This window comes from Vespa crabro, chromosome 11, assembly GCF_910589235.1.
Source record: "Vespa crabro chromosome 11, iyVesCrab1.2, whole genome shotgun sequence".
Taxonomy (NCBI): domain Eukaryota; kingdom Metazoa; phylum Arthropoda; class Insecta; order Hymenoptera; family Vespidae; genus Vespa; species Vespa crabro.
In genome coordinates this window covers 2,140,082-2,159,400 of record NC_060965.1, presented here as the reverse complement: position 1 = coordinate 2,159,400, position 19,319 = coordinate 2,140,082, and the positions used below count along the sequence as shown (strand labels likewise).

The 19,319-nt window shown below is 25.9% G+C and overlaps 8 protein-coding genes across 12 annotated transcripts in view; 5 read left to right on the top strand and 3 right to left on the bottom strand.

Moving 5' to 3' along the window:
* Nucleotides 1–1,401, top strand: part of LOC124427935 — a 1,768-nt gene extending 367 nt beyond the window's left edge. Inside the window, exons 1-2 of the mRNA XM_046971399.1 lie at nucleotides 1–81; nucleotides 253–1,401. The exon at nucleotides 1–81 is cut by the window's left edge and continues 367 nt beyond it. Coding sequence (XP_046827355.1) covers nucleotides 1–81; nucleotides 253–755 — 584 coding nt within the window. The 3' untranslated portion in view covers nucleotides 756–1,401. The remainder of the gene's footprint in view (nucleotides 82–252) is intronic.
* Nucleotides 1,402–1,972: 571 nt separating this feature from the next.
* On the top strand, nucleotides 1,973–4,249 carry LOC124427863. 2 transcript variants are annotated; one of them, XM_046971242.1, is made up of 3 exons: nucleotides 1,973–2,216; nucleotides 3,111–3,411; nucleotides 3,572–4,249. In XM_046971242.1, the coding sequence occupies exons 2-3, from the start codon at nucleotides 3,132–3,134 to the stop codon at nucleotides 3,958–3,960; spliced, it is 669 nt and encodes a 222-aa protein (XP_046827198.1). In that variant the 5' UTR covers nucleotides 1,973–2,216; nucleotides 3,111–3,131; the 3' UTR covers nucleotides 3,961–4,249. The 2 variants fall into 2 exon arrangements, with proteins under 2 accessions (XP_046827198.1, XP_046827197.1); XM_046971241.1 differs by having other exon boundaries at nucleotides 1,978–2,982.
* A 139-nt stretch (nucleotides 4,250–4,388) lies between these two features.
* Nucleotides 4,389–6,374, bottom strand: LOC124427861 (probable enoyl-CoA hydratase, mitochondrial). Its single transcript, XM_046971239.1, has 7 exons — nucleotides 6,142–6,374; nucleotides 5,497–5,703; nucleotides 5,296–5,420; nucleotides 5,026–5,230; nucleotides 4,847–4,966; nucleotides 4,690–4,757; nucleotides 4,389–4,610 (listed from the first exon to the last, which is right to left on the bottom strand). The coding sequence occupies exons 1-7, from the start codon at nucleotides 6,236–6,238 to the stop codon at nucleotides 4,545–4,547; spliced, it is 888 nt and encodes a 295-aa protein (XP_046827195.1). The 5' UTR covers nucleotides 6,239–6,374; the 3' UTR covers nucleotides 4,389–4,544.
* A 372-nt stretch (nucleotides 6,375–6,746) lies between these two features.
* LOC124427862 (proteasome subunit alpha type-7-1) lies at nucleotides 6,747–8,204 on the top strand. Its single transcript, XM_046971240.1, has 6 exons — nucleotides 6,747–6,946; nucleotides 7,121–7,247; nucleotides 7,331–7,444; nucleotides 7,534–7,667; nucleotides 7,755–7,937; nucleotides 8,034–8,204. Exons 1-6 carry the CDS (start codon nucleotides 6,845–6,847, stop codon nucleotides 8,121–8,123), a joined length of 750 nt encoding a protein of 249 aa, XP_046827196.1. The 5' UTR covers nucleotides 6,747–6,844; the 3' UTR covers nucleotides 8,124–8,204.
* A 295-nt stretch (nucleotides 8,205–8,499) lies between these two features.
* LOC124427866 (ER membrane protein complex subunit 5-like) lies at nucleotides 8,500–9,454 on the bottom strand. Its single transcript, XM_046971245.1, has 3 exons — nucleotides 9,228–9,454; nucleotides 8,968–9,020; nucleotides 8,500–8,887 (listed from the first exon to the last, which is right to left on the bottom strand). The coding sequence occupies exons 1-3, from the start codon at nucleotides 9,307–9,309 to the stop codon at nucleotides 8,702–8,704; spliced, it is 321 nt and encodes a 106-aa protein (XP_046827201.1). The 5' UTR covers nucleotides 9,310–9,454; the 3' UTR covers nucleotides 8,500–8,701.
* Nucleotides 9,455–9,574: 120 nt separating this feature from the next.
* Nucleotides 9,575–11,372, top strand: LOC124427864 (mediator of RNA polymerase II transcription subunit 15-like). Of its 3 annotated transcripts, XR_006943036.1 has the most exons (6): nucleotides 9,577–9,817; nucleotides 10,017–10,104; nucleotides 10,204–10,255; nucleotides 10,344–10,499; nucleotides 10,734–11,102; nucleotides 11,203–11,372. XR_006943036.1 is itself a non-coding variant. In XM_046971244.1 (5 exons), the coding sequence occupies exons 1-5, from the start codon at nucleotides 9,756–9,758 to the stop codon at nucleotides 11,214–11,216; spliced, it is 372 nt and encodes a 123-aa protein (XP_046827200.1). In that variant the 5' UTR covers nucleotides 9,575–9,755; the 3' UTR covers nucleotides 11,217–11,372. The 3 variants fall into 3 exon arrangements, 2 of the variants coding, with proteins under 2 accessions (XP_046827200.1, XP_046827199.1); XM_046971244.1 differs by lacking the exon at nucleotides 10,734–11,102 and having other exon boundaries at nucleotides 9,575–9,817; XM_046971243.1 differs by having other exon boundaries at nucleotides 10,734–11,372.
* Nucleotides 11,373–11,671: 299 nt separating this feature from the next.
* On the bottom strand, nucleotides 11,672–12,621 carry LOC124427867 (ER membrane protein complex subunit 5-like). The gene is made up of 3 exons (XM_046971246.1): nucleotides 12,396–12,621; nucleotides 12,136–12,188; nucleotides 11,672–12,055 (listed from the first exon to the last, which is right to left on the bottom strand). The coding sequence occupies exons 1-3, from the start codon at nucleotides 12,475–12,477 to the stop codon at nucleotides 11,870–11,872; spliced, it is 321 nt and encodes a 106-aa protein (XP_046827202.1). The 5' UTR covers nucleotides 12,478–12,621; the 3' UTR covers nucleotides 11,672–11,869.
* Nucleotides 12,622–12,785: 164 nt separating this feature from the next.
* On the top strand, nucleotides 12,786–17,839 carry LOC124427860 (mediator of RNA polymerase II transcription subunit 15). 2 transcript variants are annotated; one of them, XM_046971237.1, is made up of 12 exons: nucleotides 12,786–12,985; nucleotides 13,185–13,272; nucleotides 13,372–13,423; nucleotides 13,512–13,706; nucleotides 15,391–15,644; nucleotides 15,765–15,923; nucleotides 16,007–16,125; nucleotides 16,249–16,331; nucleotides 16,410–16,571; nucleotides 16,670–16,955; nucleotides 17,048–17,147; nucleotides 17,244–17,839. In XM_046971237.1, the coding sequence occupies exons 1-12, from the start codon at nucleotides 12,924–12,926 to the stop codon at nucleotides 17,571–17,573; spliced, it is 1,890 nt and encodes a 629-aa protein (XP_046827193.1). In that variant the 5' UTR covers nucleotides 12,786–12,923; the 3' UTR covers nucleotides 17,574–17,839. The 2 variants fall into 2 exon arrangements, with proteins under 2 accessions (XP_046827193.1, XP_046827194.1); XM_046971238.1 differs by lacking the exons at nucleotides 12,786–12,985; nucleotides 13,185–13,272; nucleotides 13,372–13,423; nucleotides 13,512–13,706 and adding an exon at nucleotides 14,155–14,251.
* Nucleotides 17,840–19,319: the final 1,480 nt, after the last annotated feature.

The following is a 19,319-nucleotide window of genomic DNA, read 5'->3' as shown; positions in this document are numbered from 1 at the left end:
TATTTGTGGTTATTGCATTCACCACACCCAATTGGCTTGAAACGGATGGTAAATTGGAGAATCCAACATTTAGAAAAATTGGTAAATAATCTTTATCATTTAATTGTTCCAAATGTATTTTTATATTCTCGTTAATTAATATTCTTAATTAAATATTTTTATTTGAATTTAAAAGAATATGTCATCCATAATGAGTCAGAGACTCCAATGATTACAATGGTAAATATTAAATGATTATTTTCTTTCTCTTAGGCTTATGGCAGGTTTGCTTCCAAGGTTTTGAAGATCCACATCATCTGTATGATACTAGATTCTATGGTTGCTGGTGGGTTTTTGAAGAAGAATATTATATCATTCACGATATTCTTTTACCCGACTTCTTCGTCGCAACACAATTTTTCTTTACTCTGTGTATGACATTATTATTAATCGCTGGATTTTTAACTATAACGTATACTTGCTGTTCTCGACATCATGAAAAATTTCAATTGCTTTTATGGGCAACCGGAGGATCTTTAAATTTAGCTGGATTATGCGGCATTATTTCTGTTATAATATTTGGTGCCAGGGGTGATGGACGTGATTGGTTGCCCAATTGGGAACACAATGATGTCAGTTGGTCATTCGCTTTAGCAGTTGTTGGTAGCTTCACAGCAATTGCCTCTGGTATACTCTTTTTAATTGAAGGGCGTAGATATAAAAAGAAAGTAGAACGAATATTGAATGAAGAACAAAAAACGCACACTACTATTTAATGCATTCTTATATGATTTATGCTATTTTATTTATAGCAGAGATTAAATTAAATATTTTTAGCGTTAGGGCATGTGTTCAGAAAGCATGCATTGCATAAATACAAATAAAAATCCGTCCAGGCACAAGTGCATTCGCTATATCTAATATAGTAAATTGCAATATGCCTAAATATATATACATATATCATCTAAGAAATATTAGAAAGAATATTACGCTTTTTTATGATTTTATATACAATGTTATATATCCAAATTTATATGTATAATGTGTTTTAAACACTTTCATAGTTATACATTTGAATCTTAAGAGATCATAAGAGACTATATTTATATATCATGAATTCTAGAGAGTATTTAGATAAAGTTTGTTGCATTTCTTAGACTGTACATCATGTATCATTAATTCCGTCCATAATAATATTGATTTTTATAAAAAAAAAAAAAAAAAAAAGGAAAACCAGTAGTATCTGTAAATATCAACTATTGTATATAAAGTTTCTGTATAGTCTTAAAAAAAAAAGAAAAAAAAGATATGCTATATTTTTTACATCATGTAACATGTATTAAAGATTAATTATTTAATAAAATCACTCTTTAAGATACTAATTACCAATTAGTATCTTAAGATTAAACGCACATTTCAAAATTTTATATATATAATATATAAATCACTGTGTTAATTTTCCCTATTGATTACTGAACAGTGTATATGTGTTCAGCTATTCATACCAATGTATCTTAGTTTCTGAGATATTGTTAAATTATAGAAAAATGTGTAATTGCCTTTATATTTTAAACACTAGAAATACAAATATCTTTTAAGAAACTTTTTATAGAATAACGAGCGCCTAAGTATGTAATTTAGGAATCGTGAATCCGAGATCGTTTAATGAATTCTGTTCATTTTTTTTTTTTTTATTTTATCAATGTAAACGAACATAATTAATTTATTCTTTTTGCATGTATATATTATATATTATTTTTACAAAAATAAAAACATGAGTATTATTATTATTATTACTACTACACTACTACTATCACCACTGTAATAATAACATACAACATCACAATATAATAAGAAAAAGAATTATATATGATGATAGCAATTTTATAATACTAAAAAAAAGAAAAAATATATTTGAATGAATAAGGTACAATATTATAAACGACATTTAGTCGCTAATGTTACATACTGATCTCTTGTTCTATACATGGGTTTGTATTTTATTGCGCGAATTTTCAAAAAATTGTGTCTATCGATCATTTGGACACGTGATCATATATCGATAGTTATATTTTACGATGAAAAATTTATTTTTGTTATTATTCCGTTTATTCTTTTATCATTATTTTGTTTCTTATTGATTATATTATTGATTTTACAAAATTGTTGATTTATATGAAATTCTATTATGAAATCGATATGAAGGAAAAGTGAAGATTCGGTCATCACTCAAATAGGCTTGTATAACATTTTTAATTATTTTATAATTAATATTTAAATTGACATTTAAATTAATAATTGCTCGTTTAAGCATTACATAGGTTATAACACGTTAAATATAAAATAATTTTCACGTAATATTTCGAAGTACATAAATCGCAAAGTTTACTTAAATAATATAAAACTTTCGATTGCTTTAAATCCATCTAAATAAACTACGAAGAACACGGAGTATAATAAACTAATATTTAAACAATAATCTATTTATTTAAACATGCTCATTATTTTATATAAATTATTTTATTTTTCTCTTTTCCTTTTCTGTTTCAATTTTTTTTTACTGCGTGTAAAAAAATTTTTATACACGTACTAACGACGTACTCTCTTTCCATAACCTTATTAACTGGATTAATGTTGAATTGTATGTTTTATTTATTTATTTATTTTTTTTTTGTTTTTCTTATAAATTCTTATTTATTCTTATATATGTTCAAAAATACATTGTGTCAGAAATATATACGCATTTTCCTTATTAGAATCGTACGCATATATAACATTGCGAACAAGTTGTATAGAATAAAGCATTAAGCTTCTTTGCGTGTATGAAGAATATAGTGTATCACAGAGTATTATTTTACACCATACGTCAAACTAGTAATTACACACTTGAGAAAATAATACGAGTATATTTTAAGCCAGTTAGATGCGTTAGATGCTTTCATAACTGGTTCGATGGATATGAGGTTATGTTAAATGAAATTGTATTTTATTGTATGACAATTGGTAATTGATATTTTTAAATAGAAAAAAAAATTTATATTTAGCTGATGAAGATTTTTTTCAATCTCAATATAATCTTGACGGATTTCATTTAATTATTATTATTATTATTTTTTTTTTTTCCTTAATAGGAGTATATTGAATTTTGCTTAATGGGGAAGATAAGAAGTTTATCTGGTGATGTAGGTGTTGGTATTCTTTTATTGGCCTTATTTTGTATTAGCATAGCATTTGGTACATCGGCATGGTTGATCAGTGATCCTAGAATGATAGGTGCTCAATTTGCTAAACTGGGTCTTTGGACGCATTGCTTTAGATCTTTACCAAGCCCATATGAATCTGATGCACCTACACAATTTTTTGTAGGTTGTAGATGGGTTTATGATCCATTTACTAAGGGATACGATAATATACGAGGCTTTTTAATGCCACGTAAGTAAATCTTTCAGTTCTGGGTTAAAAATTTGTTATCTTAGATGATATGAATCGTAATAACAATATTTTTTTTTACATTAAAAGTTTCAAATATCATTTTGTAACTCCAAACTAATAAACTGTACATAGTCTTCTTATTAACAACATTTTGTTACAGCTTTTATGATAGCTACTCAATTTTTTTTCACAATATGTTTTCTACTTGTTCTAATATCATTTGGATTAATGCTGCTGTTGGTATTATGCTGTGGTCCAGAGGAAAAAAGATATATCTTACTTATTAAAATTATTAGTTATTTATTATTGACAAGTGGTCTGCATGGTTCTATAGCCGTCATCATATTTGCATGTTGTGGAAATAAGGATGGTTGGATGCCAGGTCATGAAAATAATTATTTCGGATGGTCTTTTGCAATGGCTGTAGTTGGCACTACCTTAGCTCTTATAGGAGGTATACTGTTCCTTATCGAAGCAAATATACAGAACAAAAAGCGTAAATATCTAAAAGAATCTCAAACGCGATTTCAATTAGAATCAAATACATAGAGTTTGCATTTATGCTGGAACATTGCACAATATTCCTTTGGAAGAGCTTTATTATTTTAGTGAAAAGAGTCAATATATTTAGTTATATATAAAATAATTAATGCCGTCCTTTCTTAAATAGAAAACAAAACTTTAAAGAAAAATTAGTTTTTTTATAGTTATTTTTAAGATATATGAAATATATAATTATATATATATTAAAACTACGCTTTTTATATCGACTATATATTTGTCTTTGTGATTGTCCTAATATTTCATATGTATCTTTTCATCAGAGTATATGTATATAATTGAAATAAATGTAATTTACGAAGTTGCTTCACTTCTGTTAATTTAGCTGCACTTGTAAAAGTAGTATATTTATATTATTTTGTTAAATCTAAACGTTTTGTCTTAGATAGAATTAAGGACTGAAATAGGAATAGATGGTCGGTTGTATATAAATATATGTATTATACATACAATAATTAAATCATTCATAAATGATTATTACAAAAAAAAATTAAGAAAATATTTTTATCAAAATATATATATAGTTCCAAAATTTCTGGAAGTATATTGTTTGAATATATATTTTTATGTATTTACTGATTAGTAAATTTGGGTGGACGCTTTTCAATGAAAGCAGTCATTCCTTCTTTTCTATCAGTCTGAAAAAAAAATTAAAATATGTTTATAACTTCTTTAATAGCAATACTGAACATTATCTGTAATAAAAATATTTCTTACCGTGGCAAATGTTCCATGAAACATTCTCTTTTCAAAATGTAATCCTTCTTGCAATGTAGTTTCATAAGCTAGTACAATTAGAAATTGATCAATAATATATTTAATTAAATTTAATTACAATTATATATAATAAAATTATAAAAACACTTGTAATTACCCATGTTAACAGATTCTTTTGCCATAGATATAACTAATTGCGAATGCGAAGCTATTTTTTCTCCAAGCTTAATTGCTTCTTGTACAACTTTATCAGATGGGAATACTTTACTGACCAAACCTAAAAAAATAGCAACTTAATCTCCAATCTCTTTGTAAAAAAATTAATCAATTACGTACCACTTTTTTCAGCTTCCTCCGCAGTTATTTGATTTCCAGTAAGTACCATTTCCATTGCTTTACTTTTTCCAATAGCTTTGGTTAATCTTTGAGTACCACCAGCACCAGGTATTGTACCAATAGCTATTTCTGGTTGACCAAATCTTGCTTTATCTCCAGCATAAATAATATCGCACATCATAGCTAATTCACATCCACCCCCTAACTAAAAATAATAAATTCTATCTGTTGAAAATATAAACTTTATAATAACACAATAAAAAGACTTACAGCATATCCGTTTACAGCCGCAATGACAGGCTTAATAACTTTGGAAACTGCATTCCAAAATGAAAGAAAATTACCTTTCATAGTCTGAGAATATGTATTATTAATCATTTCCTTGATATCAGCACCTTGAGAAATTATTTATCATGTATAAGCAGTATATAAACACAATATAATTAAATATATATATATATATATATTTACCAGCCGCAAATGCTTTCTCACTTCCTGTAATAACAATTGCTCCAATATTATCATCTTTATCTAATTTTTGTATAGCTTCATTTAGTTCAATCATTAATTGATTGCATAAAGCATTTAATGCTTTTGGTCGATTCAAAGTAATTAACCCAACATTTTTATTTTCTCCAGTAGTCTCTACTTTTATCAATTCATAATTATTGATTTGAGCTGCAAATAATCATCAAGTTATTTACAAATTCGAATTATATAATAAAATAATAAAGTTTTTTTTTTTATAATTGTTTTTTAAAAAACATAAATAATAAAAAATTTTCTTTTACTTATTTTTTTTAAAAAACATTCTGATTTTTAAATTTTATCTTGTTATCAATATAAATCGATTGTTCGAAAATCGTAAAGTTATTTATAATTGAAATATCCGGCATATCGATTTAAAAATAATCAAATTGAAATAAATATATGATACAAGTGTTTTTAAATAAATCAAATTTCGTAATAATTAAAATGTATTAATATACGAAAAACAAATATGTTATTTAACAAAAGCGTGAGAAAATAATAGAAAATTTATTTCGTTGATATCTTCATAATAATTGAATATCGAAAAGAACACAAACAATCGAATGCACATATGAATTTACTTACAAGAATAAAACTTGATGGAAGATGCGAATTGTTGTGGTTTTCTAACGATATAAGAAACGCGAGGAAATAACATTTGACCTAAACGAATAGTTGCCATGATTTCCGTTTCTTTCTGTTCAAGTATGGAAATGAGAAAATAGAATGACTTATTTTACTGCATTATAAATACGTGGCAACCATTATATTACGACCTTGAACTGTAGGCTTATTTATCTTGGCTAAAGGTCAGATTATACTAGTTGATTTTACAGTGTATTCATCGAAAAAAAATTTTCTATATCGATAATATTTTTAATATCGACGAGCTTTATTAATCAACTATCGTTAAGTAAGTAATCTATTTTATCACTCGATAATAAAAATATGAAGATTTATAAAATAAAATAAAAATGATAAATATTTTATTAATTTAATTGTTTACTATAAAATAAGTACTATATTATTTATGAAATAATTAATACCTTTGTTAATTGAGATAAAAACCATATGAGTTTTTTTTTTATAACTTGTTCACCTCTCTTATTGGCGCGTTTTAAACTTTACCAACTTATAACGAATCACATAAGAGTTTTGTTGAGTCGAATTATGTTGCTCATACTGTAAAAGAAAAGAGATTTAGTCAGAATAAGCGGCAGCTTTAGGAAAACGGCAAAGTCATTTCGTGTTTTCTGTCATTTCTTGTTAATATAAGAACGGTCGAATCATGACAGCTAGATACGATAGGGCTATAACAGTATTTTCACCTGATGGGCATTTACTTCAAGTAGAATACGCTCAGGAAGCTGTAAAAAAAGGATCAACAGCGGTATGTCTAATATCAATGATTAACCTAACTTCTATTTAATATTACCATTCGAAAATGCTATGCAACCCTTTCTAAGAATATATTTATTTTTAACATATATATATGATCTTACTATAATGTAAAAATATTTTGTATCATGATTAATCAATTTTTGAAGTTATGTTTATTTTTCAGGTTGGAGTACGGGGAAATGATGTTGTTGTTTTGGGCGTAGAAAAGAAATCTGTTGCTAAATTACAAGAAGAACGTACTGTTCGTAAAATATGTCTTTTGGATGATCATGTTGTCATGGCATTTGCAGGTAATTTAAAATCGTTTAATATATGACGAAGAAAATAAAAATTTTGTCACCATGACTAATCAATAATATAAAACCTTTTAAAGGATTAACTGCGGATGCCAGAGTATTAATAAATCGTGCACAAATAGAATGCCAAAGTCATAAATTAACTGTTGAAGATCCTGTTACTTTGGAATATATTACTAGGTATATTGCAGGTAGGCATTAGATAAGGTAACTTTGTAAGGTACCTTAGAACTATCAATTAGGAATATTAATTATACATTTTGTTTTCAATTATTCTTAGGTTTAAAACAGAAGTATACACAAAGTAATGGTAGAAGACCTTTTGGTATATCATGTCTTTTAGCTGGTTTTGATTATGATGGTGTACCGCATTTATATCAAACAGAACCATCTGGTATATATTATGAGTGGAAGGTATTCTTATAATATTTGATTTATCGTTATAATATGTTCAACATTTTCTATTAGTTTTGTGCATTTTCTGCATATCTTCTCTTGTAGGCAAACGCAACGGGCAGAAGTGCAAAAACAGTACATGAATTTCTAGAAAAATATTATACACCTGAAGAAGTAGCAACAGAAAAAGGATCCATCAAATTAGCTATTAGAGCTTTATTGGAAGTAGTACAATCTGGCCAAAAGAATTTAGAAATAGCAGTTATGCGACGTGGGCAACCTATGCAGGTCCTCTTTTAATTTAATTAATTAAAATTTAGATATGATATAATATATATTTTATATCTTATAATGTTACAAATTAATATTATCTTATTAATATAGATGTTAGACAGTGACACTATAGGAGAATATGTGACAGAGATTGAGAAAGAAAAAGAGGCAGAAGCTGAAAAGAAGAAACAAAAAAAGTGATGTACTTGTGTCCAAATCCAGTACTATTATATTATTACGAATGTTTCTCATAAAATAAATATTTTGCAAATAGGCGAAAAACAGACGTAATTTAACTTTCTTTTCGGACTATTTACTGCCATATGCATCATAAAGCATATACACAAATATCTTGCTATTCAATATGTTTGTAAAAACATTTCATAAATTAAATTATGCAATATTATGGAAATTGATACAACTTCATTTCATATATCACTTGTACAATTAACAATAAAGAACACATTTTGATTAAATTTCATATGTTCATATACATGAATGTTTGTATAAAAACTGCATTAATTAAAAATTACAATTTCCATTACGTGTGTTTATTATACCATAAAAATATTAAATATTTTTATTTTTTAAATTCATTATTTTATTTAAATATTTATAACATTTAATGAATCTGCGTAAAAATGAACTATTTCTGTGATTAACATTGTCTTTTTGTTTTTAATTTGGTTTAAGATTTAATAAATATACAAAAAGCCATTATTCTTCAATTAAATTATATCACAATCTAGAAAAAAATAAAATCATATATTCTATAATACTTAAATATAATCAGGAGATAGTGATTTGCCACGGTGATTAAATATTTGAAATGATGGAAGATTTCTTAATGTTTCCCAAGATTTGTTTTCCAAATCAACAACTGCTCGTATTTCTTTAAAATCACCAGCTATGTACATCACACCGTACATAACTATAAATAAACTTATTATACCTTGTATTAATATCTGTAATCAACAATTTTATTAATATATCAATATATCGTTATATATATATATGAATTACATAGAATAATATAGCTACTTACATCAATTGGTAAAGTAGTAAATTCTTGTTCAGTTATTCGCAAATATGATCTATCTGTAAATATATATTCGATTATAACAAACTCTTTGTGACCTTGTATATATTAATTTTATCATGACATAAAAAAACACTATATAAATGCGCATGAACAACAATTGACAAGAAAAATCTTTAAAAAAAATCACATAGATAACTTAATCTAAAATATGAATAAATAAATTAATAAATCAATTATATTGAAAATTTACAAGTAATACTCACGTTGTGCAGCTGAATATGCAGCATGCAACATGGAAATCACTCCAAGAAATGTTACGAATTTATGCATTGTTGTGGCCGGCATTTATATTATTTTTGATAAAAAAGAAATTATAAATATTATTATGACCAATTTATAAATAGTAGTATATCTTAACCTCTTTCTTCAATTTTTGACAAAAAAGTAAATAAGTCCTTTCAATTTTTAGTTCATTTTACACGAACATTAGTAGATGGCGCTTAAAGTAATGTTTCATTTCATCAATATGGAAATTACCTATCTTCTTTGAAGTTAGGTCTATGAAATATTGAAACCGTTGTATAGTGTACTTATAATTTGTTTATGGCCTACTTGTAGTAATCCTTGCAGTGCGCTATGAACATGTCATAGGAGAAAGAAGAGTGTTTTACGTGTACACATTATAAAAAAATATTATAATATACATAAATTATTGCTAGGGCAATAAGAATATATAGATTTTCGTTTCATAAGACTTAATTAGAGAAGATTTTTAAAAAGAAGGAAAAAATATGGCAACCGACAAAAATTCTTGGGGAACTATAGCCTTTCGAGAAGGTGTAATAGCAAAACTGTATGTTATTTTAAAAATATTTTCAAGCATTATAGATATATTTTAAATATATATTTTAAGTTCTGTAATTCTTAGTTAAATTTTTACTATTTTTCCATGTTCATTATTATAAATATTTAGATATTTATTGTTAATAATATTTTAAATGATATTCGTAGAATTTATTATATTAAAAATTTCTATTCTATTTTATGCATAGTGATGAAGCTGTACAAATGTCAGGCATACCTACAGCAATGAATAGCTTTGAGATGGAAAGCCATGTTTTTCAAAAGGCGACAAGCAAGGTATATATACATTGATTCGTATCAACATAGTAGTCAATCTTTAAATCGATAAAATATCATTCGTCACATTGTAAATAAATAATAATTTTTATTTTATAGGAGGAATATTTAACCTTTATCGCAAGGCTTATCTTCCATATCAGAGAAATACGTAATTAATTAAATATTATTAATTATATACGGCAATACATTCCATAATATCAAAAAATATCTTATAATTTTATTTATTTTTATTATAGATTCTAAAAAAGGAACTGGAAATATAGCACCTGGTAATACTGGAAGTGGAGGTCAAGGTATGCCAGATCTGATTGATGCATTGCAAACTTTAGCAATACAGGGAACAGGTAATAATCAAATGATTGGGATGGGTGGACTTGGGCCTAATCCGCAAGGTATTGTAACACAATCTTCTACAAATACAGCCCCTAATTGTAAATATTTATTTAAATGATTTAATTTGCTATTATCAATTATTACTGATATACTTAATGATTAATAAATTTTTATTTGAATCTATTAACACTTATATAGATTTTTATAAGACATTGATTTATCAGTCTTTTTAATTAAATTAAAACAAATGATTGAATTTCAAAGTATTTCTTAAAAAGTATAATTTTTTACAGGAAACAAATTTATTAACTATCGGTAAATAATTTTAGTACAAAAATTTGGAGATTTCTTTTCAAAACATCGCCGATAAAATAGAACAGTCAACATATATAGCTATATTATATATTTAGTTGATCTTTATACAAAAATGTTTTTTATATTTGAATATATAGATGTATGTATTATTATTAACTTAACCTATATGTTAATTATAATCGAAAAAGATCAATTTTGTGTTAAAGATTTATGATGTTTTGATTTAATGTAAAATAGAATACAATAATATATAGTTAATTTCAAGAAGATATAAAAATGTCAAATTTGAATAATTTGGCCAAAAGAATTTAGAAATAGCAGTTATGCGACGTGGGCAACCTATGCAGGTCCTCTTTTAATTTAATTAATTTAATTAACTTTTAGATATGACATAATAATACTTTATATCTTATAATGTTACAAATTAATATTATCTTATTAATATAGATGTTAGACAGTGACACTATAGGAGAATATGTGACAGAGATTGAGAAAGAAAAAGAGGCAGAAGCTGAAAAGAAAACACAAAAAAAGTGATGTACTTGTGTCCAAATCCAGTACTATTATATTATATGAATGTTTCTCATAAAATAAATATTGTGCAAATAGGCAAAAAACAGACGTAATTTAACTTTCTTTTCGGACTATTTACTGCCATATGCATCATAGAGCATATACACAAATATCTTGCTATTCAATATGTTTGTAAAAACATTTCATAAATTAAATTATGCAATATTATGGAAATTGATACAACTTCATTTCATATATCACTTGTACAATTAACAATAAAGAACACATTTTGATTAAATTTCATATGTTCATATACATGAGTGTTTGTATAAAAACTGCATTACTTAAAAATTACAATTTCCATTACGTGTGTTTATTATACCATAAAAATATTAAATATTTCTATTTTTTGAATTCATTATTTTATTTAAATATTTATAACATTTAATGAATCTGCGTAAAAATGAACTATTTTTGTGTATAACATTGTCTTTTTGTTTTTAATTTGGTTTAAGATTTAATAAATATACAAAAAGCCATTATTCTTCAATTAAATTATATCACAATCTAGAAAAAAATAAAATCATATATTCTATAATACTTAAATATAATCAGGAGATAGTGATTTGCCACGGTGATTAAATATTTGAAATGATGGAAGATTTCTTAATGTTTCCCAAGATTTGTTTTCCAAATCAACAACTGCTCGTATTTCTTTAAAATCACCAGCTATGTACATCACACCGTACATAACTATAAATAAACTTATTATACCTTGTATTAATATCTGTAATCAACAATTTTATTAATATATCAATATATCGTTATATATATATATGAATTACATAGAATAATATAGCTGCTTACATCAATTGGTAAAGTAGTAAATTCTTGTTCAGTTATTCGCAAATATGATCTATCTGTAAATATATATTCGATTATAACAAACTCTTTGTGACCTTGTATATATTAATTTTATCATGACATAAAAAAACACTATATAAATGCGCATGAACAACAATTGACAAGAAAAATCTTTAAAAAAAATCACATAGATAACTTAATCTAAAATACGAATAAATTAATTAATAAATCAAGTATATTGAAAATTTACAAGTAATACTCACGTTGAGCAGCTGAATAAGCAGCATGCAACATGGAAATCACTCCAAGAAATGTTAAGAATTTATGCATTGTTATGGCCGGCATTTATATTATTGTTGATAAAAAAGAAATTATAAATATTATTATGACCAATTTATAAATAGTAGTATATCTTAACCTCTTTCTTCAATTTTTGACAAAAAAGTAAATAAGTCCTTTCAATTTTTAGTTCATTTTACACGAACATTAGTAGATGGCGCTTAAAGTAATGTTTCATTTCATCAAGATGGAAGTTACCTATCTTCTTTGAAGTTAGGTCTATGAAATATTGAAACCGTTGTATAGTGTATTTATAATTTGTTTATGGCCTACTTGTAGTAATCCTTGCAGTGCGCTATGAACATGTCATAGGAGAAAGAAGAGTGTTTTACGTGTACACGTTATAAAAAAATATTATAATATACATAAATAATTGCTAGGGAAATAAAAATATATAAATTTTCGTTTAATAAGACTTAATTAGAGAAGATTTTTAAAAAGAAGGAAAAAATATGGCAACCGACGAAAATTCTTGGCGAACTCAAAGCTTTCGACAAAGTGTAGTAGCAAAACTGTATGTTATTTTAAAATTATTTTCAAGCATTATAGATATATTTTAAATATATATTTTAAGTTCTGCAATTCTTAGTTAAATTTTTACTATTTTTCCATGTTCATTATTATAAATATTTAGATATTTATTGTTAATAATATTTTAAATGATATTCGTAGAATTTATTATATTAAAAATTTCTATTCTATTTTATGCATAGTGATGAAGCTGTACAAATGTCAGGCATGCCTACAGCAAAGAATAGCATTGAGATGGAAAGCCATGTTTTTCAAAAGGCGAAAAGCAAGGTATATATACATTGATTCGTATCAACATAGTAGTCAATCTTTAAATCGATAAAATATCATTCGTCATATTGTAAATAAATAATAATTTTTATTTTATAGGAGGAATATTTAAGCTTTATCGCAAGGCTTATCTTCCATGTCAGAGAAATGAGTAATTAATTAAATATTATTAATTATATACGGCAATACATTCCATAATATCAAAAAATATCTTATAATTTTATTTATTTTTATTATAGATTCTAAAAAAGGAACTGGAAATATAGCACCTGGTAATACTGGAAGTGGAGGTCAAGGTATGCCAGATCCGATTGGTGCATTGCAAACTTTAGCAAGACAGGGAACAGGCAATAATCAAATGATTGGGATGGGTGGACCTGGGCCTAATCCGCAGGGCATTGTACCACAATCTTCTACAAATACAGCCACTAATCGTAAATATTTATTTAAATGATTTAATTTGCTATTATCAATTATTGCTGATATACTTAATAATTAATGAATTTTTATTTGAATCTATTCACACTTATATAGATTTTTATAAGACATTGATTTATCAGTCCTATTAATTAAATTAAAACAAATGATTGAATTTCAAAGTATTTCTTAAAAAGTATAATTTTTTACAGGAAACAAATTTATTAACTATCGGTAAATAATTTTAGTACAATAATCTGGGTATTTCTTTTCGAAACTTCGTCGATAAAATAGAACAGTCAACATATATAGCTATATTATATATAGCTGATCTTTATACAAAAATATTTTTTATATTTGAATATATAGATGTATGTATTATTATTAACTTAACCTATATGTTAATTATAATCGAAAAAGATTAATTTTGTGTTAAAGATTTATGACGTTTTGATTTAATGCAAAATAGAATACAATACTGTATATAGTTAATTTCAAGAAGATATAAAAATGTCAAATTTGAATAATTATTACTATGCTCAATATGCATCAATATCTGAAAGTGAGCCTAATTATGATTCTGATAATCCAGAGGTTTTGGAAGCTCTCAAAAACTCTCCAACTCATACTCAATTTATTAATATCATTGAAAAAAGAAGAAAAAAAGAATTATTATATAAACATTGGAAAAATACAATTCATCATGATTCAATTACAGAATTAAAAAGTCAAATCGAAAAAGAATGCGGTATGAGAGTTCGATTAAGAGGAAGAGTTGTAACATATGTCTATAAGCCTGAATTAGATAATGATGGAAAATATTTTCGATTTAAATTTGTTTATCGTTATAGTAAAATATTACATAAATGGTATTTTTCCTTGGGTTGTAGTTTTTTACCTGATATATTAGAAATCAAAAATATATTAAAACGCAATGTATACAATCCGATTGGTCCTAAAATAATTAAGATCATGAAAAAAATTAGAGAAGTTATAGATTCCTTTATAAAATCATATTTGTATATTTTTCAAATTATTGATTATGCAGAAAAGAAATATCCAGATATTGCATTTCAAGTAAATCGAAATCACACAAATTTAAAAATGTTGCTAATGGAGAATACATGGCCAAAGAGCATAAAGAAGATAAATGCAACGGATATAATTATAGTCACTTTTAAATTTGATAAAAATCTTGAGATTAACATTATTGATTTTGAATATCTATTCAATGAGGATAAATTAGTGTCCAAAGATATAAAAAAAATGTATTTAAATTTATTGTGGAATAAGTTGGAAGTTTTTATAAAATTATCTTTCTATGAAGCATTTACACATTTCATGGATGAATAAATCTATAATTATGAAGAAAATATTTTCTTCTATCAATTTTGTTTTTTTACTGGAATACATAAACATATATTTGCAATTAAGATAAAGAAGAGTGGATTTGTTATCTATTTAGTTTATCCATTTCATTAAGTTTACAATTTAATTTTGTATTATTTTTGGTATTTGATGTTCTGCGATTAATTGTTATATATTACTTAAGATTTTTTTGAAAGATAAACATATTCATTATATATAACAAACATATATTTCATTCTAATCGTAATACTTAATTGTTAATGAGTATCCAAGATTATTAAATAAGCTATATTAAATCTTACAACTGACTTCATTTTATTTTTGTTTTATAAGTTTTGCAAAGCTTAAATCAACGTCCTGGACAACCAATGACTATGCCTGGTTTGCCAAATAAAATGTCTGGAATGGGTATGATGCAATCTGTTGGTACTATGAGTCATATGAATGCAATCCAAGGTATGCAAAGTGGTGCAATTTTAACTCAAATTAATCAGATGAATCAAGGAAATATGCCACAGCAAATGAATCAAATGATTCCAACTCAAATGAATCAAATAAATACTGGACAAATGCAGCAGAATATGCAAGTAAATATCTCTTATATAGTATTAATTATTATTAAGATTATGAATCAATAATTTTTTCTCTTTTTTTTTTTTTTTTTTTTTTTTTTTTTATATATTAAATTAATATCAATCTTTTCTCAGAATCAAATGCAAAATCAGTTATCGGGGCAAATGTCCAATCAGATTGGCGGATCTATAAACGGTATGCAAGCTAATATACCCCAACAAATGAATCAAATTTCTTCTGGCCAGATGGGTCCTGCTCAAGTGACACAACAGCTAAATCACATGCAAAGAAAAGTATGAAATATACATTTACAAAGAAATTTATTAATACTTTCCATGATATTTTAATGATATGATATTTGTTATCTCTCTTTTAGCCTGGAGAAATAATAAATACTGTATTTCCTGGTCCACGTAATGTTACTCCAAATCAATTTTTAAGACAAAGTCCATCTCCTTCTGCCCCTAGTCCAGCAGCATTAGCAGCACCAGCAAGGTAATATATTATTGATCTATATATTATTATTATTATTATTATTATTATTATTATTATTATTATTATTATTATATTTAAGTTCTTCTAAATAATGAGAAAATTTTCAATGATATCTTTTTATAGTAATCAAATGGTAGCATCTCCTGCTTTGGTACCATCTCCAAGCCCACAACATCCTATCATAGCAGGACCACAAAGATCTGTAGGTTGGTATATCCAAATATAGAATAATCAAGTTTTCTAATAAGATTCAAAAGTAATATCAACAAAAAATAATTTCTAAGGTATGGCACCATCTCCTAGTAGTTCATTAAATACTCCAGTAGCCGTGGGAGCAACACCTAGCCCACAACAAGAAGATCAAGCATATAGAGATAAAGTACGACAACTTAGTAAATATATAGAACCATTAAAAAGAATGATATCCAGAATGGGAAATGATGGAAGTAAGAAACCATAAGATGTATTTCGTTGGTATGAATTTCATGATTTCATAAAAATAATATGTACATATATATATATTTTTTCATTTATGATTATCCAGATGTCGATAAGTTAAGTAAAATGAAAAGATTATTGGAGATTTTATCAACACCGAGTAAACGTATGCCAATGGAAACACTCTTAAAATGTGAAGTTGTATTAGAAAAAGTCGACTTCAAAAGAGGCGACGGCAGTGTTGGACCACCTGTAACAACTTTAAAAGAACATCATTTCTTTAGTCCACTTTTAGAAGCAGTAAGCACTCATTTACAAAGTCCGGTAGTAAATCATACTTTACAACGTACTTTTGGTCCATGTTTAGAGGCATTGTTTGGACCAGAGATCAAGTAAGAAAATATATTTTATATCATTGTATTTAGTAAGAAAATTATAGCGAAGAAAAGTATTTATTAAAAAAATCTTATAAATTTGATAACAGAACTTTACCACCATTGAAGAAACATAAGATAGAAGAGCCGCCTAGTGAAATACCGGATGTATTACAAGGAGAAATTGCACGTCTTGATCAGCGATTCAAAGTAATTATATTATTTATAGAGTATATAGAAAGAAAAAAAAATTGTAAATAATCTAATATACTAATTTTTCATTCTGACACATATAACGTGTTATAGGTAAGCTTGGATCCAGCACAACAAAATGGTTCTAAATGCATACAATTGATATGCTGGTTGGATGATCGTCATTTACCATGTGTACCACCTGTATCGGTCATTGTACCTGCTGATTATCCATTAACACCACCGCGTTGTGTTATGACGCCTCACGAATATACTACAACATTCCTTTGTGCCGTTCAAAAGGCACTGAACGCTCGTATTGCAAAACTTCCACGTCATTTCTCTGTATCACAATTACTCGATACTTGGGAAATGAGCGTAAGACAAGCAAGTGCACCAACGCAAACTCCTGTCACTGCTAGTACGGTTTTAATGAGTCTATAGCACAATTTTCTAAACGATTGATTTATCTTTGTTCTAATGTAATAATATTATTATTGTATCAAACTTCTTTATTTTAGTATATACAAAATGTTTACCAAAATATTTGAATGGAGATTGTGTGTTTGTGTGTATATATGTGTGTGTACATGCGTGCGTGAGTGTGTGCATGCGTGTGAGTTTTCAAGATCTTATAATCTTCCAAAATAAATGATATTATATTCCTTGAAATAATAATGAAAAGCCAATACAATTATTCGTTCTTCACACTTATCTTCAAATTCTTAAATCTTTTTATATCCTTATTGGAATTTATTTTTAGAATCACTTAAATCAATGGTTATATTAGGTATCCTTAAGATTATAAAACACAATCCGTGATCTATGAAACTCGTACGTTCACTGAGAAGTATATAATAGAAATGATATTATTAGGATCAACTGTGGACACCAGTGCACATATCACCCTCCAACGATAAAATAAAAAATCGAAGAGGAATTAAGATGAATCAACGAACATTTAAAATAATTATACTTAAACGTTTGCGGTATAAGACGGCCAGTTAATAATAAAAAAAGTAAAAAACCGAGGAGGGTAAGTAAAACCCCAATAAGAATATTAATATCTATGCATAAATATATACTAGTCAAAATTCAAATGGACACATTCTATGTCACGATTTTAAATATTGGAAAATAATAAAAATAAAAAAACAAAAAAATAAAATAATAATATATACATCTATATATATATATATATAATTCAATAATGTTCCATATAATTGGTTATGGATTAATATTTATTTCATTAAAACCCATATATTTGGACATCGTTTCGCCTTTGAATGAAACTCGACCACACCGGGCAATCATTCCTGTTGAATTTTTTTTCATCGATAAAGACAAATATTACTATTTGACATTCTTTATTATTTTTATAACTGGCTTTGTAAATGGATTTGCCACAATAATTTTCTTGTTAATTACTATATATATATATTTTTTTTATATATTCGTATAATAGAAATATATTTTCAAATTCATAACGTACGAATACTTAAGTCCTTCACAATAGTAATTAAGTAGTAATAGTAGTAGTGTTACTATATTAATAGTTTTGGCAGTACTATATGAGTATTATTGTATACGCAGCGGGGGACATATTCGTGCAGTATAATATATATTTTTATATTCCTGCTATATGAATACTTAACTTCCCTCTACTCTATATATAAATAGCATTACATAATAATATTATTGTAATAATTATTATTTCGATTTTATTTGATTGAAAAAAAAAAAGAAGAAAAAATTCGCAAATAAAAATAATCTAAAATTCTAATTTCTTTTCGAAGATATATTGATGTTATTAATTCGATATTCGAATACTTTTTCTTCATAGCTATATTATTCGAAATTCTAATCATTATAGCAATATAATCATAAGAGCATACGAGATATAAATTGATAATATTATCGTAGTTTATATTCATATTTTTATAAATAGTTATATATTTATGAAAGCTTTTTGTGGTCACAAATTTATTGAAGAATATTTCTTTTAAATCAAAAAAAAAAAAAAAAATTAAACGACCATATTAAAAATTAAATAATATAATCGTCTTTTATAGATGTACGATACCATGGTATCTACTGTCGGCAAAACTGTAAAAGGAAGGCACATTAATAATGATTAGAAGCATGAAACCATCTTACATAAAAATCGGAAATAAGTTCGTCTCGTCTCAT